General features: G+C 50.3%; 1 protein-coding gene across 1 annotated transcript in view; it reads left to right on the forward strand.

Annotated features, from left to right (window-relative positions):
- Positions 1 to 19,933, forward strand: part of LOC138286650 (sterol 26-hydroxylase, mitochondrial-like) — a 155,028-nt gene that overhangs the window by 91,190 nt on the left and 43,905 nt on the right. The window contains exon 5 of the mRNA XM_069227112.1: positions 14,831 to 14,994. Coding sequence (XP_069083213.1) covers positions 14,831 to 14,994 — 164 coding nt within the window. The remainder of the gene's footprint in view (positions 1 to 14,830; positions 14,995 to 19,933) is intronic.

The raw sequence follows: 19,933 nt of genomic DNA on the forward strand, positions 1-19,933 counted from the left end.
GCATTTAAAAACTGCTACGAAAAATCATAAACCTACTGCCGGTAGCTGCCAGGAAAGGTTGTACAAGCCTTAATCACCTCAAGGCTTGATTTCTGTAATGTTCTCTACCTTGGAGTTACCAGGGACAGACTTCTAAAACTACAAAGGGTGCAGAATGCTGCTGCCCGCCTGTTACTCAACCTCCTGAAATTCTCTCCCATGGGACAGGCCCTCGCCACCACCCACTGGCTCCCGTTAAGGAAGAGAGTGGCCTTCAAAGCTCTGCGCTTCTATCATAAAATTCTGAAGGGTAAGAACCCCTGGTATTTGCCTCCCCTGATCTCAGTGTACTCAAAGTCTTAGATCTTCAACTGCGGCTCTTACATCAATCTCAAGAGCGAAGCTAGCACGGATGTGAGGATGCTCCTTTAGGTTCCTGGCCCCGAAACTGTGGATTTCACTGTTATTGGATCTTAGACTGGACAGTCAATAGTCAGTCTTTTGTAAAAAATTAAAGACATGGCTCTTTCAGGCCAGCATAGTTTAGAGCTGGAATTGTTTGGTAAAATGTACCCTAGTGCGGGGACACTCCAGTTGGAGTAAACAGGCGCTTTATAAATCATGTTAACATTTCCCTAGTAAAGCAATACATTGAAAATCCAGAGAAACATTCTCTATTAGTGATGTTGCCAGGGATAGAAGCCTACATGATTGAAAACACTGTTTTCCAAATGCTGAGAAGAGGCCATCGTCTCAGCAATCCCCATTTGTGCAACAAAACTCTGAAGCAAGGACTGAGGATGCAAGGAACAAGCCACTGTGCAATGCCACTATGGAGTTGAAGAACTGTAGAAATGAAGTGCTGCTGGTGAGGAGGGTTTTGTTTGGGGCACCAGTGTGGCTTCGTGACACTGAATGCCTCTGAGCATGGAGCACTCACACCAGCGCATGATGCTGAGTAGAACTGACACAGTCTAACTAGGGCCCTGGAGAGACAACTGAGGGCATCCTCAGGCAGGCACTAGAAAAGCATGCACATTCACAAAATGTTGGCAGGCCTGTGCCTTTGCACTTCAATCCAGGTCACAAAAAGAAGTGAGGCACAGCAGACACCTACTCTGGGGCAGAGGGGAGGAAGTTCTGCTGCTTCTAAGACAAGTAGTCAAAGCCGTGGGGATCGAATCTGCGACCTTGAAAAGATAATACTTTGCTCCCGGTGGTGGGATTTTGCCTTTAGTCCCAGACGCACGTGACCTTGCCTCTGCGCTACAGCCCCTGGTTGAACAAGGACACATTAATGTTGTTTTTTGCATTTTTTTAGGCACCAGGACAAAGTGCTTTGCACTGAATCACAATATGTTGAGCGGAGGCTGGGACTCGAACCCTGGTCGCTTTAAGGACCTCTGTGCAGGCTCCAGGTGCTTGCTACACAGTCCCCCTCGATGCTGGAAGCAGGCACCCGTATGGTGGTAGCAGACGATTGCGGCAGCATTCATCAGTTTCTCCCGGCGAGTTGAACTCCTTGTAAGGTCGCGAAGGCCGCACTAAGTTTAGCAAAGGATCACGCATGCAAGGTAGTTGATGTCTCAAGGGGGATCTGCGTCAGCGCAGCCCCGTCTTTATTATATAGGCTCTGTTCCGCGCTCCGTCCGGACGCGCAGAACAGGATACAAAGTAGGGGAGAGCCCGGATGGCTCTCTACACTCCTCACATTTTGGCATTGCAGCTCCCGCTGGCTGCTGCTGTCCCAGTTTGGCTCACAATTTGCCTGATTCCTGCAACTCAGGTGCCCTGGCCGCTCCTCTCCTCGGTTCATTGCTCTGCATGGTGTTGGTTAGCTTCCCAGCGGCCGGCGGCTCCATCTTAATACCATGATGCAGTGGGTCACCTTCTCTGCACTACAACAGAACTGCTTATTACGGTCCGAGCGGGGTCCTCTCCATGATCCAATGGAATCCGCTTGAGGTCCAATGGGTGATTCTGCAGCATCCTCACTGTTGGCTCTTTTTACTTGGGCAACTCCAATTTCTTGGGGACACAGCACATTGACCCCTGTCACGCCGACATTGTTGAGAGAGAAGAGCGTTGATGCAAGTTTGGTTTGTGCTGGGGATGCTGCCCTGCACCCCTTTTGACCCCTTGGCATCTGCCGACCGGTCCTCTGATTAGCAGCTTTGAACAATGCCGCCAGTCACCATGTCCGATTTTCACGGGCTTCTGACCTCCTGAGGCTTGTTGGTCTCGCCCTAGAGAGCCATTAATCGAGGGCCTTTAACTGGTCTGCTATGCTGACCGGCCTACGTCACATCTCTGATATCTTCAGCCGTAAAATCTGCATACTAGTTACAATTACTGATGGACCGAAATCCAGTATTCTGCCTTCATGCGTGGTTTCTTCATTGGAGGGCTGTCTTGAGGAAGGTACAACAGGCTCTCGTCATCAAGAGGTACACTCGCTTACGCGTATCGGCACCATCTTCAACACTGGTTGTGGTCACAAAGGTCTGACATGCACATCAATGCGGTTACGCCACTTTGAATTTTGACTTATTTTAGATTCATGCAAAATAACCTAGTATGCACCATTTCTACTGGGACAAACTAACGTGTAAGGCAATTTTCCCAACAATAACGAAACAGAGGTGGATTTTCCTCATTCTTGCACTGGATTGTTAGTGGTATTAAGGTGATTGCTTTACAACTGTACTTTGCACATTTAGACCATCAATTTCTCCAAAGGAAGAGGGATCCTATGAAGGCTATTGATGGGCATAGAATGGGTGCAAAAAGAAAAAAATATATACTGTTACATTGCTTAGGTACTGAAGGGCAAGTCATTTTTTAGAACACTACCTCAAGTTGCTCCACAAGAGGGGTAAAGTGATTTGAATGTTTTTTAGAAAGCACTGTTGAGTATGGAGTGCAAATGTATTGAGTATAGAAGCCTACCTCTAGTACACCTTCAAACAGGTTTCAGTTTTACACACAAGCACATAGAGATGGAAAGACATATGATGATTTTCTTACAGTATTAAGTGCCCTTTCCATAAACTGTAACTTTTGGAACTATTACTGATGAAATGACTAAGGACCAAATAATTGTGAATGTTAGAAGTGAAAAGATACCAGAACAACTGTGGGTGATCCAAAGTTACAAGATGGCATTACTACGGCTAAGTCTTTTGAGCAAGCTGAGAAGTAAATAAAGTCAGTGCAAAATAGTAATCCCAAAAATATGGGCGTCGCTGAAGACGTTTGTGTTGTAAAGGGAAGGAATCTGACAACAGTGGAATTGCTATAGGTGTGGAAGTTGTAGTCATATTGCTTCTCCCTCTCAGTGCCCTACAGTTGGCCAAGAGTGCCACAAATGCATCAGCATGGAGCATTTCGGTTGTGTGTGTAAAGACTATTGTAGACATCCAGTGTAAGGGAGTGTAAGTGAGGTAGCAGGTGTAAAGTGCGTATGTGACGGTTGTATGAGTGGAAATATGGACAAAGGTCCATCAAACATTATGGGAGAAAATGGAAATGATTGTGAGGTTAAGAATACTCTGAAATTGTTTATATTCTTGGGAAGGGACTGGGATTTATGGATGATTCAAGATCTGTGTGGACATGAATCACACATCAGTATTGTATGGAAATGCTTGTTGAAGTCTTAAAACTGAATGATTTGCAAGAGTCAGACATTGTAGCTGGAAGGTTTGATGGCTCTACCATTGATATGAGAAGGTAGTCATCAACCTTAAAGGAAAAAAGCTCAAATTAAATTGTATGTGGCTCTTAAGGTGGTGACTGTGTTGGGATGGAAGGATCAGTGGAAGGTGGGTATCATTTTGAATCCCCACAGCAAAGAAGCAGTGTTGGTTGGAGTTGTATCGCATCACTTCTTATACCACGTTAGTCCTTTTAAATTGCTACGGGGCTGGAATCCTGATCCCAAGCTCTATCCATGCTGGTTTAAGAAGAGACAAAAGGAGAACGCAGATGTTATTAGAATAGGAGGGTAGTGAAGTGTAAATGTGATGTTGAACTTCAGGGAGGGAATGTATTTACTAACTCTGACTCAACCAGGGCCTGCAGATAAATCTGCAAGGCCATCTCTCAGAACGTAGAAATAGGGGTTGTGAGAATGGGAACATGGACATCACTGATGGGGCGGCATCAAGGTTCAAGGAGACAGATTGTGGTAAAAAACCTCCTGTTAGATATGTAGATTATGTATAATATCTGCTAGAATATTGTTGCTTGAATGAGAATTTATCTTAAAAAACAAAAGACGAGGCATCTGGCAAAACAGGAATCGGTTTGTTTAACTAAGCATTACGGCCGGTTGAGCAGTTACAGATTCAGGGTTTGAGGACTATGGGGGTCATTACAACATTGGTGGTAAAAGCCGCTTAGCGCCGTGCAGAAGACCGTCAACACACCGCCGCGGAATTCCGCCACAGCTATTATGACCCACATCTCGGAATCCGACAAAATTCAGACACCCACACAAGTCCGCCACACCAAAGGTTAGGGATAAACTGGCGAAAACAAAACCTCCACCGTCACGCCAACAGAAATACGCCCACACTATCACGACACACGAATCCACGTGGCGGTCATTCAACCGCGGTATTCCATTGGCAGTACATACTGCCGCGCTCAAAATACACACACTTCTACAAAACACCGCCACATTGGACAATTCGAAATACACACACCTGATACACATACACACACCACTCCCACACACCCATTGCAATATAAAACACACACCCACAAACCCCTACGACCACTATTACAGAGAGAAGGCCAGAGAGAGACACCACCATCCACAAACTAGCAGCCACAGGCACACAACACCATCACCCACACAACTTCCACGCACAAAACACCACACACCACTACATATCACAACACTTATCACCACACACACCACCCCACACATCACCTACACCACCCCATGGCACGGCAAAGACACCCCAGGTTTTCGGAGGAGGAGCTCAGGGTCATGGTGGAGGAAATCGTCCGGGTAGAGCCACAGCTATTTGGAGCACAGGTGCAGCACACCTCAATTGCAAGGAAGATGGGGCTATGGCGAAGAATAGTCAACAGGGTCAACGCAGTGGGACAACACCCAAGAAATCGGGACGACATCAGGAAGAGGTGGAACGACCTACGGGGGAAGGTGCGTTCCGTGGTCTCAAGACACCACCAGGCGGTTCAGCGGACTGGTGGCGGACCCCCACCTCCTCACCCACAACTAACAACATGGGAGGAGCAGGTCTTGGCGATTCTGCATCCTGAGGGCCTCGCAGGAGTCGGTGGAGGAATGGACTCCGGTAAGTCAAACCTTTAACTACCATATCCCCCACCCTACCTGTATGCTATCACATACCCCCACCCTCGCCCCCACCCCTATTACTCCAACTCCTCACAAATGTACCAATATCACAAACCACACATCCCAACACCAAGCCCTGCATGCAACAACAATGCATGGACACCCATCACTAAAGCCTGCCCACTGCACATACCCATACACCTCCCTAAACCATCATCACACAAGCCCCCACACAGGAATGCCAGCACTGGGGTACACGGTCACCCACCCATTGCACACCATGACACACACAGATGCAATAATCATGCTTTTCCACCCCTGCAGAACCACTACCCAACGTCACCAGACAGGAGGGTCCAGACATCTCCACTCCACCCACAGAAGAGGCCCACAGTGATGACAGCACCTCTGTCCACCTGGATCTGGATGATCAGCCCGGACCATCGTGGGCCTCGGGACAGTCGGTTCCCCTCACACAGGCACAGGCCACCACAGACCTTCCCCCCTATGGTAAAACCAGCACAGCACCCACCCAGCGGGCCCATACCTCCGTCCCCAGGACACATCAATCAGCTGTGTGTCCACCACTACAGGGAACCCAGGATAACCCACCACCCTAACAACAACAGGGACCTGGGGGCAGTGGTAGTGGGCACACAGTCCAGGGGACGGAGGCACAGGAACACAGGGGAACTGGGAGGGCTGCTGTGCGACAGGGGGCGGACAGGCCAAGGGAACCCTCTCTCCACGAGGCCCTCTCCTCCATCATGGGAGCATACCACCACTCCCAGGAGACGATGGCAACGGTCCTGGCCAAGGTTCAGGAGCCCCAGCTCATGCAGGAGGAACAGTATTTTTGGGTTCAGGGAGGAACTCAGAACCATCTGCTCCGCCCTGGGCACCATCGTAGGGGTGCTGAAGGAAATACTCAACACCAGGAGGGACACTGTGGCACTACAAGGGGCCCCTGACACTAGCATGGACGATAAACTGCCCACCACCTCCGCCGGCGCTAGTGGACAGGAGGCACCGCCACAGGACCACCACACCAGCACTCCACCCCCTGCAGATGGAGAACCACCCCGCAAACGGTTCCTGAGATCCAGGAACAAGACAGAGCACGATGCCAAGACCCCCGCCAAGAAATGAGACCACCCTGATTGTCAAGCCACTGTCCCACGTTGTCACCCTGTCCATATTGAAACTGCCCCAGCTCCACTTCCTATGCCCATATGGGCAATGCACCTGTGAGACTAATAGACTGGACTCTGCCATGGACACTCCTCCGCCACTACCCCTCACCATTTAACTTCCCCCTCCAATATTTTGTATTTAAATAAACACACCTAAAGCACCAAAAGATCTGGAGTCTGTCTGTGATTTTGAAATAGTGTATTTGCAATTACAGTGACAAAATGGTCAGGAAATAGTAATGTCAACATACCTATGTCACACAGCTCTAGTCCATGAGGAATCTAAGCAGATGACACACGTTGGGACCCACACCTGTGAAACCGTAAGGGAAAGTGACAACTCAGTGACCATACACTGGGTGAAATCGACAGACAGGATGGAGGTAGAAGTGTAAAAGTACTTGTAGTAGGCAGGAATGTATTCTCACCTGTGTTTCACTGGAAATATTGCTGGATGACTGAGTCCCTGTTGTCAATGTCTTCTTCCTCTGCTTCCTCCTCATCACTGTCCACAGGCTCCACAGCTGACACAACACCGCCATCTGAACCATCCTCCTGCAGAAAAGGCACCTGTCGTCGCAAAGCCAAGTTATGTAGCATACAGCAGGCCACGATGATCTGGCACACCTTCTTTGGTGAGTAGAATAGGGATCCACCTGTCATATGGAGGCACCTAAACCTGGCCTTCAGGAGGCCGAAGGTCCGCTCGATCACCTTCCTAGTACGCCCATGGGCCTCATTGTAGCGTTCCTGTGCCCTAGTCCTGGGATTCCTCACTGGGGTCAGTAGCTATGACAGGTTGGGGTAACCAGAGTCACCTAATAGCCACACACGGTGCCTCTGGAGTTGACCCATCACATAAGGGAGGCAACATGTAGGCGTCATGCACTGAGCCAGGGAACATGGCATTCACATGGGAGATGTACTGGTCGGCCAAACATACCATCTGTACATTCATGGAATGATAACTCTTCCGGTTCCTGTACACCTGTTCACTCCTGTGGGGGGGGACCAAAGCCACATGGGTCCCATCAATGGCACCTATGATGTTGGGGATATGTCCAAGGGCATAGAAGTCACCTTTCACTGTAGGCAAGTCCTCCACCTGAGGGAAAACGATGTAGCTCCGCATGTGTTTCAGCAGGGCAGACAACACTCTGGACAATACGTTGGAAAACATAGGCTGGGACATCCCTGATGCCATGGCCACAGTTGTTTGAAAAGATCCACTTGCAAGGAAATGGAGCACTGATAGCACCTGCACTTGAGGGGGATTCCTGTGGGATGGCGGATTGCTGACATCAGGTCTGGCTCCAACTGTGTACACAGTTCCTGGATTGTGGCACGGTCAAACCTGTAGGTGATTATTAAATTTCTTTCCTCCATTGTCGACAGGTCCACCAGCGGTCGGTATACCGTAGGATTCCGCCATCTCCTCACATGTCCCAGCGGACAGTGCCTATGAAGGACAACAGCGAGCACAGAGTCAAACAAGTCAGAGGTATGTACCCACAGTCTACACAGAACAAGATTCATACACAAAATCTGGCCTGTATGTGTGTTGAGAGTAGGCCTAGGTATGTGTGACGCAGTTGGTAATTAGGCCATGTGGGCCCCTGAAATGGTCGGCTGCCTGACCTCTAAAGTGGGACAATGGGATGTGAGGTAACTGCGCTGGCGTTGTACATCGTCGCGGTAGGCGGTCGACGACCGCGGTGCAATGCTGCATTGGTTAACATTGGACCCTATGGGTCCCAGGAGCCAATGACGATGTACGCCGGCGGTGAGGTACGCACCGCCGCGGACGTGACCGCCATTTTCTAGCTGTTGAATCACTCGATACCTGATCTTCGACAGGAGAGGAACTACACTGCAAGTGCTGCTGTGACCTCGTTCTGGAAAAGACAATGGCTCGTGCGTCTGGGGAAAGGGCCCCTGCCTTCACATCGGAGGAGTTGGAGAAGCTCGTCGACGGGGTCCTCCCCCAGTACATGCTACTCTACGGTCCTCCAGACCAACTGGTAAGTACATGTTGTATGGGCTATGCCTGTGTGGAAAGAGCTGGTTGTAAGAAGGAAGGGGGCAGAGTTCTGAGTGCATGAAAGACGGTGGGTGCATGTGCCACATGGCAAGGGTAGGGATGGGGGCCACTCACTTTGACGGCGCAGTTGGTAATGACTTCTCTTCTTCCCCTGTACATTTCATGTAGGTCAGCGCCCACCAGAAGAAGGATATTTGGCGTGCCATCACCAAGGACGTCCGGACCCTTGGGGTCCACCACAGACGGAGCACCCACTGCCGGAAAAGATGGGAGGACATTCGCCGCTGGAGCAAGAAGACGGTGGAGGCTCAGCTGGCGATGGCCTCCCAACGTGGGAGGGGTGCCCATCGAACCATGACTCCCATGATGTTCCAGATCCTGGCGGTGGCCTACCCGGAGTCCGATGGGCGCTTGAGGGCATCACAGCAGACACAATGGGGTGAGTACACTCTCATTCAGCTGACTTTGCACGCAGTGGAGGGGTCTGGGTGGGGGAGGAGGGCTGTGGGTTTCCCTAGGCCAGGGCGAGTTCTGTAGGCTAGGCCCCTTCATAAGGCATGGCCCTGTGGCCCCCCACCCCACCTCTGTAGAGTGCCAAGTACAGCTATTCATGCACCTGTGTCATCTATGTGTACAGATGTCGTCCATAGCCTTGTAGGCCATTTCCCAGGAATTGCACTGTAGAGCCCAACAGCGCGACGTAGTGCAGGGGGCTGCTGTATCTGTCTTGTCCGCCAACGGTAGCGGTAAGCCATGCACTCAACCTGTCTTTCTTTTGTTTCCCCCCCTTTTTTTGCGGTCTCCCTGTTCTTGTGTGTATTAGCATCATCAGGCGGAGGAGCAGTGGCACCAGAGCACGAGGGAGCTGCATCCCACATGGCCATGGGGGGCCACACTACGGACTCTGAATACACCAGTGGGATGGAGGGCGAGGGGAGCACCATGGCGGTGACAGGAGCTGAAACTAGCGACACGGACTCGTCCTCCGATGGGAGCTCCCTTGTGGTGGCGGCAACATCTGTGCCCCCCACTTCTACAGGTACAGCCACCACTCCCCCCTACCAGCACCACCCTCCCAGCAGGCCCTCAGCCTTTGCCCCGTGCCCGCTCACCCAGGAGGGTGGGCATCACCTTCGCCCCTGGCACCTCTGCTGCCCTCAGTGAGGAGGCCATTGACCACCTCAGGTCACTCACTGTTGGGCAGTCTACCATTTTGAATGTCATCCAGGGTGTAGAAAGGGAGTTGCAACAAACCAATGCATTCCTGGAGGGCATTCATTCTGGTCAGGCGGCCCTTCATTGAACCTTTCAAACTCTGGCCTCAGCACTGATGGCAGCCATTGTCCCTGTGTCTAGCCTCCCCCTCCAACTTCCTCCACCCAGACCCAATCCCCTGTACCTCTGCCTATCCCAAGCACACCATCAGACCAGCCTGCACACACCTCACCACACAAGGGAAGCTCAGGCAAACATAAGCACCACACATCCCACAGGCACTCAGGCAAGCATCACACACATACAGACACAACAACACAACAACATCCACTGCCTCCACTGTGTCCCCCTCCTCCTCGTCTCCCTCCTCCCTCCCAGTCTCGTCTACACTCACACCTGCATGCACTACCACTACAGCCACTACGTCCCGCCCCAGCACACCCACCACCACACCCCGCTCACGTGCACTCACCACCCCCACTACCATTCACACGTCCCCTGTGTCCTCTCCCAGTGTGTCTGTGACGCCCCCTCCGAAGATACACAAACACAGGCACCCACCCACCCAACATACATCCACCTCACAACAGCCTCCAGCGCATGCACCTGCACCCAAAGCCACAAAACTTACACCTCCCACAACCACCACCTCTTCCTCCACTCCCAAACCCCCTCCAGCTACCCGTCCCAGTGTCTCCAAACAACTTTTCCTGTCCACCCTTAACCTATTTCCCACCCCCGTCCAACTCATAGGTCCCGTACTAGCACCTCAGCCACAAAATCTGCGGGACCAGTGGTGCCTGTTGTCACAGGTATGTGGAGTGCACTGGCCACCAGGCCAGCCAGTGTGTCACGGAGCCACAGCACAGCCAGTCCCCCCCTGTGAAGCACCAGAAGTTGGCCAGTGCCCGGCGGGAGAGGGGGAAGACTCCAGCCACCCAAGCCGATTACAGGGGTCCCGGGGGGAGTGTGGACTCAGCTGTGACTCCTCCCAAGGTGGGGAAGGTGCAGAAGAAACACGCATTGTCTGGGAGGAGCAGCACGGCGGAGAAGACCGCCATCATCCCCGCTGGCCAGGAGGCCACCGCCAGCCCCATCGTCGCTGCCCAGGAGGGCCCCGCCAGCCCCATCGGCGCTGCCCAGGAGTGCCTCGCCAGCCACAGCCCAGCTGCCCAGGAGGGCCCCGCCAGCAACAGCCCAGCTGCCCAGGAGGACCCCGCCAGCCACAGCTCAGCTGCCCAGGAGGGCCCCGCCAGCCACAGCCCAGCTGCCCAATGAAGGACCGCCAGCCCCAGCTCAGCTGGGCAATGAAGGACCGGCAAGTCAAGCACCGCTGAACAGGGCAAGGACCGCTGAACAGGGCAAGGACCGCCAAGTCAAGCACCGCTGAACAGGGCAAGGACTGCCAAGTCAAGCACCGCTGAACAGGGCAAGCACCGCTGAACAGGGCAAGGACCGGCAAGTCAAGCACCGCTGAACAGGGCAAAGACCACTGAACAGGGCAAGGACCGCCAAGTCAAGCACCGCTGAACAGGGCAAGCACCGCTGAAATGGGCAAGGACCGCCAAGTCAAGCACCGCTGAACAGGGCAAAGACCGCTCAACAGGGCAAGGACCGCCAAGTCAAGCACCGCTGAACAGGGCAAAGACCGCCAAGTCAAGCACCGTTGAACAGGGCAAGCACCGCTGAATAGTGCAAGGACCGCCAAGTCAAGCACCGCTGAACAGGGCAAGGACCGCCAAGTCAAGCACCGTTGAACAGGGCAAGGACTGCCAAGTCAAGCACCGCTGAACAGGGCAAAGACCGCCAAGTCAAGCACCGCTGAACAGGGCAAGGACCGCCAAGTCAAGCACTGCTGAACAGGGCAAGGACCGCCAAGTCAAGCACCGCCGAACAGGGCAAGGCCCGCCAACTCAAGCACCGCTAGCCCATGAGCGGCAGGGGCAGTGACGCAACTGGGACCATCACGGGGTGAGTGATGCACTCTGGGCACCAGTCCCCCTCCAGAACCAGTGGAGACATGCATCCACTACCTCTGTCCTGCACAGGATGAAGCACTCTGGGCACCAGTCCCCCTCCAGAACCAGTGGAGACATGCATCCACTACCTCTGTCCTGCACAGGATGAAGCACTCTGGGCACCAAGCCCCCTCCAGAACCAGTGGAGACATGCATCCACTACCTCTGTCCTGCACAGGATGAAGCACTCTGGGCGCCAGTCCCCCTCCAGAACCAGTGGAGACATGCATCCACTACCTCTGTCCTGCACAGGATGAAGCACTCTGGGCGCCAGTCCCCCTCCAGAACCAGTGGAGACATGCATCCACTACCTCTGTCCTGCACAGGATGAAGCACTCTGGGCACCAGTCCCCCTCCAGAACCAGTGGAGACTGTTATCCCCTTGAGAGACTGTGGCTTTGTACTCCCCAGGATGGAACAGTGGGCAATCCACCCACTATAGAGACTAGAGAGACTGTGGCTTTGCACTCCCCAGGATGCAGCAGTGGGCAACCCACCCACTGTGGAGACTTGAGAGACTGTGGCTTTGCACTCCCCAGGATGCAGCAGTGGGCAAACCACCCACTGTAGGGACTTCAGAGACTGTGGCTTTGCACTCCCCAGGATGGTACAGTGGGCAATCCACCCACTGTAGAGACTTGTGAGACTGTGGCTTTGCACTCCCCAGGATGCAGCAGTGGGCAAACCACCCACTGTAGGGACTTCAGAGACTGTGGCTTTGCACTCCCCAGGATAGTACAGTGGGCAGTCCACCCACTGTAGAGACTTGTGAGACTGTGGCTTTGCACTCCCCAGGATACATCAATGGGCATGGAGCCCCCTCGTGGATGGGGCGTCGTGCACTCATCCGGCTGAGGTGCCCCCCCTTCCCTCCCCCCTGAGGTGCCTGTTGTATTTCTATCTGATGCCCCAGCAGTGTTCTCTCCGTCATGTTCGGGTATCTTATGTGGGCCTCGCCTATGCATTTTGGGCCCAGTGGTCCACGGACTATGAATGGTGCAATACCTGGACTACTAATCGTGGTGTATATTTTGTTAATAGTGTATATATATATATATATATATTTATTTTTTTTCTTACTGAATTTTTATATATTACAATGGTTACACTCATTTCCTTTTGTCTTTGCATTCTTCCGGGGGGTTTGGGGGGTGTTACTGTAATGTTTCGATATGCATTGGTGTGTATGTTGTAGTGGGTGGGGGTTGGGGTGTTGTGTGTGAGTGTCCCTTTTTTTTGCCTCCCCCCTCCCCTATGTCGTAGGTGCAGTACTCACCGTGGGCTTCGCCGCCGGCGTCGGTGCTCCTGGTACAGGAGCAGGAAGACTAGGGCAGGAAGAATATCGAGTTCCGGCTCCATGGTGTCCTCCTTCTTCGTGGAGTGTGTAGAGGTGAGCGTTTTTCCTTCGAAATGCCTGTATCCGCCGTGTTTTTATCCGCGCTGAATCCGCACCGGAAAAGGTGGCAGATTGGTCTGTCATAATAGTGTGGGCGGTACATTGTCTTCTGCCTGTCTGTTGGCGGTGACCGCTGCGCTGTTTGTTTGTACCGCCGTGGCGGTCGGAGTGTTAAAGTGGCTGTCTTTGTTAGCGGTTTCCGCCACGGTCGTAATTCCAAATTTTTACCGCCGGCCTGTTGGCGGTCTTACCGCCGCTTTAACACCGACCGCCAGGGTTGTAATGACCACCTATCTCTCTTAGTATATTGAATTGACGTGGGTTTTATTTCTTTGGGTGCAATATAGTCATAAAAAGTGAACATTCGTCACTGAGTCTTAGATACAATTTAGATAGAGAAAGCAGGTATTCCTCAACCTGGCTTTGACACAATGTGGGCCAGTGTGTACATGTCAAGTTGTCCGGTCTGAGGGTCACAGGTTCACTGCGTGTGCTGTGTGTGCAGTGTCCTGCTTGGTTAAGTGTACCTAATTATGTGTGGCATCTAACTTTATGGTGTTTTGGGAATGCGTGCACCCCTCTTGCCATGTGTGCTTTATTGGGGGCCAATCTCTGGGGACCATTGTAGTGTTGCTGCCTATCTGTGGTATCTGTTCTAAGTTTGCATGTTTGTGCGCTTGGCTGTCAGCTAAGTGTTACCCCACCTGTGACCTGTCATTCATTAACCTTCAGGCCTGGGTCTCAGAGCCTGCCTGACCACATACCTACATGGGGTTGATGGAGGGTTCATGTCGGGAGAATCTAACAGTGGTGATGCGACTTTGTTCATGTAAGAAAAATGTATCATTCGTGTATAAGAATGTATTGTTGTCGTGCCCATCGTCTTTAACCAGTCCAATATCAACATCACTGATTGCGTGGCATCACGGCTCAAGGAGAAAGACTGTGGTAAAAGACCACCAGTTAGATTTGTAGACTATGCATTATATCTTGTAGAACACAATCATTTTATTTATTCTGCTTACCATTATGGATTATTTTCAATTTTATTTATTTATTTTTCATTAGTTTATTTCTAGGGAACAGATGTATTGTATTTGAGTTACTCTCTCTAGCACTGTCAACGGCAATAGATTGTATATGCACATGTGCATTGTATTCTGGAATGTATAATCTGGGGGTGGATTTAATCCTGAGCTTAGTGGGACATGGATGTGGGGTACTGTGCTGCGCTTCAGTAAAACCTTTCGCAACTTATTTTCCTGGATTTGGTGAATTTTTGCATTTTGGAGGGGAGTCTTTTTTTCTCCACAATAAAACAATTTGTCTATACTGATAGTTACTCAGAGGTGTCCTGGCTTTCCTTGTTATCAAGAGGAAACTTGAAGATTTATGGGAGTTCCAGGGCCTGGCTGGGACCGCTGCGATATTGCTTCCACATTCCAGACTTTGACTTTGGGTATATATATGTATATATATATATATATATAATCTTAATTTTCAATTTTAAGATTAATTCTACATTGTTTTTGTATCAGCTGTCTAATATTCAGTAATGTGTATTAACTAATCTCTCCTCATCACTTGCATTCTTCTTAATTAGAAACTTAAAATGATTGATTCTGACCTCACCTTTTACCCTTATGTCATCCGTAGGGAAAAAGCTGATTGACGCAAAGATGGAATCCATCAATGACCGGTTGGCACGGGGCGAGGAGGTGCAAGGCGAGTACCTGACCCATCTTTTGGCTAGTGGGAACCTGACACCAAAGGAGGTGTATGGCAGCATAGCTGAGCTGCTTTTGGGTGGAGTAGACACGGTACATAATACCTTTGTGAATCCAGTGTATGAAATGTCTCTCCAATATCTCAGAATTGCTTTTCTGTTAGATGACACCATGTGGTCCTTGTAATACTTAAGAAAATGTATATATCTGTTGAAATTGATTCTTCTCTCTGGAAAATTTAGAGACCCAAATATTCAGGATTTGTTTTTAAAACTGAATTCCCACTTTAGGGGAATAATGTAGTGCATAATATATATAACGAGGGCACATCATTGATGTTAGGTGAACCCTGTCGAGGTCTCCAGCCAGGCAACCAATTCCACAACTGGCCCGATACACCCTGAATTTCCGAGGCCATTTTTGACCACGAGGCAGATTGAGGGTGTAAGAGGCTGGTTTACTGAAAAGAAGTACACCATTCAGAGAGTCTAGTGGATCTCCAATTGGTTTGCAGAAGCAAAAGTAGATAGGACTAATGCTTTATTTTGTGGTAGTGGGGGCAAGCAGTTAGGCTTATCAGAGGGTAGCGCTAAGCATTTGTTGTACTCACAGAGGCAATACACCAGACACACACTCAAAGAATAAATCAAAGACCAGTTTAGAAAAATAATACTTTTGTTTATATATACTTTAAACCCAAGAACTTCATTACAAGGTATGTAGGTTTTCAAGCATAAATTCTTTTTAGTTTAAAAAATGAACACAGTGCAATTTCAGATTTCTTCAGCGTAAACCTATGGAGGAAAACACATGGTTAATGACGACTTACGAGGCCAGTCTCAGAGAGTACAGGTAAGTTCTGGGCACTGTTCAGAACCACACCACAAGGCCACTTGGGCGACACTTAGGCAGCTGGGTGGAGGAGTGCAGCAAGGCGTCAGGTGCCCCATGGTTTTCAATGGGAATTGGTCCTCGTGAGGACAGGCTGCAGACTTGGGGTGCTTGGGTGCAGGTGCACCTTTGGGCCTTTTCGCCTGGGTCCAGGGGTGACAGGTGCAGGGATGACCTTAGACATTGGCTTGTTCCATCCGGGAGCATTCGTGGTAAGGGGTCCTGTGTGTTGAGGCTGCAGGAGTCATCAGGGAGTCCAGCATGGTTGAAACCAGGGTGGACTTGAGCTGAGGGGGGCGGGGGGACATTGTTGGCACCAGTGACACACCTCAGATTGGGTCGGGGTGATGGGTGCAGTGGTTGCTGGAGGTGCTGGGTTTTCTCTCACCACAAGGCCACGGGAGAGGGAGCTTGCGTGCAGAGGCTGCAGGCAAACCCGGGTGCTCCAAGGAAGAGTGGGAGTTTCTGCCTGCTGTCTCCAACCTGGCAACCCAGTGCCGGGTTGGAGAGACCACAGTGTGCATGTGTGTTTGGCCGGCCTGAGTATGTCCAAACATACATGCGCACTCAAGGGAGTGCTGTGCACTCCCCATCTGTACTCGTCATAGCCTGTGGCCCCGCCCTTTGTACAATAAAACGATAATAAACATATTTTATTATCGTTTTATTGTAAAAGTTTTGCTGCTGCTGGCAGGGGTTGAGGGGGTAGGGGGGATATGCTTCTCTGCCATAGGGAGGAGCCGTGCCTGCCAAATACTCAATTTAGGGGTGTTACAGGAAGTGCAAGGTGGTAGCCAATGGCCTGACCACCTCTTTAGGGTGAGTATACCCTTCTTATGATCACTTACGCTGGGAAGTGGGCATAACCCTAACCCTAGTGGCCGAATTCCTGCAGAACAAAATAAAAAGTAGTCTCCACTTTAGCTCGTCCACCTTGGGGGTGGGATTGGCATGAAGTGGACACACTGCCTAATTTATAGTGGCTTCCCTGATCACTGTCTGTGTCTAAGAATCAACAAAGACATAGCCGGGGCATATCTGCTTGTGCAGATATGACTTCACATGTAATATAAATCACCCTGCCTTAGGGCTGTAAGGCCTGCTAGAGGGGTGACTTACATGCATTGCATGTGGTGTTTAGGGGACATGGCATGCAGGCTGTGTTCTTTGTTGCGTTTTCACTTTTGTTAGCACCAAGACACACAGCCTGCAATGGCAGCCTGTCATGTACTTGCTGAGGGGTCCCTTATGATGGCACAATTAGTGCTGCAGCCCTTAGGGGCCCCCCTTAGGATGCCAGGCCCGAGGTACTAGGGGTACAATTTACTAAGGACTTACAGTGGGTGCTAAACGTTTTGCCAATTGGGAAAAAACAACTGCAGTTTTGGGGGAAAGAGATCTGGCACTAGGATCGTGGTTAGCAGGAACCCAGTGTGCCCTCAGTCTAAATTACACCAGAAACCAGGCAAAAAGTGTGTGTGAGGAGGTGACAATGTCAAAAGAGGCACCTTCCTACAGAGGCCTTTAAGGAGACCATGTTACAGCGTTTGCGTGCACTTCGGGCTCCCTCTGGTGCACATTTGGCCCCAATGAAACTGCAGGTGCTGTCTGTCTAACCCTGCCCCAGGATTTTCGCTGGTAACTGTACACCGATGTCAATACTGATACCACGAGTACTGGAAATGGTGCCAGTGTTGGACCCTGATCTAACGTTGGCTACAGCTTGATGATGTGTATTAGACCTGACAGCCTTAGGGTGGTCATCACCCAACTTTTTGCCTGCCTCCCTCCACTTTTCTGACACTGTTTTTGCTGCTTTTAGGACTCTGCACACTTTACCACTGCTAACCAGTGCTAAAGGGCATATGCTCCCTACCTTAAAACATGGCTACATTGGATTATACCCAATTAGCATATTTAATTTACTTACAAGTCCCTAGTAAAGTGCACTACATGTGCCCAGGGCCTGTAAGTTAAATGCTACTAGTGGGCCTGTGGCACTGATTGTGCTGCCCACATAAGTAGCCCCTTAGCCATGTCTCAGGCCTGCCATTACAAGGCCTGTGTGTGCAGTTTCACTGCCACTTCGACTTGGCATTTACTAGCACTTGCCAAGCCTTAAACCCCTCTTTTTCTACACATAAGGCACCGCTAAGGTAGGCCCTAGGTAACCCATAGGGCAGGGTGCTATGTAGGTAAAAGGCAGGGCATGTACATGTGTGGTTTATATGTCCTGGTAGTGGAAAACCCCTACATTTGTTTTCCACTGCAGTGAGGCATGCTCCTTTCATAGGCTAGCATTGGGACTGCCCTCATACACTGTTTGGGTGGTAGATTCTGATCAGAAAGGGGTAACCAGGTCATATTTAGTATGGCTAGAATAGTAAAAGAGAATCCCGCTTATTGGTGAGGTTGGATTTTATATTGCTATTTTAGAAATGCCACTTTTAGAAAGCGAGCATTTTTCTGCACTTAAAAACCCTCTGTGCCTTACAGCTTGTCTCCAATCAACGCCTGGGCTGGGAATTTCACCCAGAAAACCACAAACACAGGACACTCAATCACACCTGCAGTCATCTGCATACTGAATGGTTCTTCCTGGGCTGGAAGTGTGGAGGGTCTGACACTTACATTTCAAAGGCTACATGCCTGCCCTCACACAATGGACTGCCAAACCCCCTACTGGGACCCGGGCAGACAGAACTGTACTGAAAAGGGAACTTGTGCACTTCAAAACCACTCTTTGCAGTCCCCCCCCACTTCAAAGGCATCTTTGGGTATATAAAGTGAGTCTCTGACCACACCAACTCAGACACTTCTGGACCTGAACATGCAACCTGTCAAGAGGAACTGCCTGGCTGCCCAAAGGACTCATCTGGACTGCTTTGCTGAGAAGGACTGCTGCCCTGCTGTTGCCCTGCTGCCCTCAACTTTGCTGAGAAGTGTTCTTCAAGGACTTGGATAAAGCTTGCCTCCTTTTTTCTGAAGTTTCAGGGCCAAAAAGACTTCATCTCTTCAGGAAACCCCTTGTGCACTGAAAATCACCGCACAGCCTGCCAGAAACGACACACAGCCATTTTACAACCAAGAAATCACCACACAGCTGAACCGGAACAACGCAGCCCAACTTCTTGAGTGAAGATTCGACACAGCGCATGCCTTGCGACAGAAGATTTGACGCACAGCCCTACTGGATAGACACACAGACAAACCGGAACGACGAAGCCGATTCCCTGAGTGGAAAATCGACGCACTGCTTGCCGTGCGACAGAAAATTCGATGTATCACCCTACCGGATCAACACAGCACCTGTGACTTCTTCCAGCATGCCCAGGATTTACCCGCATCGTCCCTGGGCGTCAACAAGACCGCCGCATTGTAGTGAGGAACCAAGACCGCTCGCCGAGAAATGACGCAAAGCCCCTGGCAGCGTAGAAAGGAACTAGGCATTGTCTGTGCTGTGTCAGAAAATCTGACACACACCATATTTTTCCATGCATCTCCTCCTCTGCGGTCTCCATGCGTGTTATTTTTGACACAAACCAGGTTCTTTGTGTAACTAAGAGATAACTATTGATTTCTAAGATTTAAGACTCTTTTTTTTAATCTTGCAAAAGTGATATCTCAGCTTGTGCTCATTGAATCTTTATTGTTTTGACCTTATTTTAACCAGATAAATATCATATATTTTTCTAAACCTGTGTGTTGTATGTTTGTGGTGTTTTCACTGTGTTACTGTATGATTTAGTGTGCAAATACTTTACACATTGTCTTCTAAGGTAAGCCTGACTGCTCCGTGCCAAGCTACCAGAGGGTGGGCACACGATAATTTGGACTGTGTGTGACTTACCCTGACTAGGATTGTGATCCCTACTTTGACAAGGGTTTATACCTCTGCCAACTAGAGCCCCCATTTCTAACAATGTGGCACTGCAAATCACAAAAGTGCAACCGATTGTCATGTAACCTAACTCTAGCTCTGTGCCTCTTCCACATCGCAACTAACTGCATAGAATCCATTATATTTTTAGTTTTGACTCTGATCCTATGCCAGACCAGGGGCACACCAGGATGTTGATGAAGGGAATGACTTGCTCCCTCTAACTGTAATGATGATGCCTTATATATTGATTTAAACAAT

Source organism: Pleurodeles waltl, chromosome 3_2, assembly GCF_031143425.1.
Source record: "Pleurodeles waltl isolate 20211129_DDA chromosome 3_2, aPleWal1.hap1.20221129, whole genome shotgun sequence".
NCBI lineage: Eukaryota > Metazoa > Chordata > Amphibia > Caudata > Salamandridae > Pleurodeles > Pleurodeles waltl.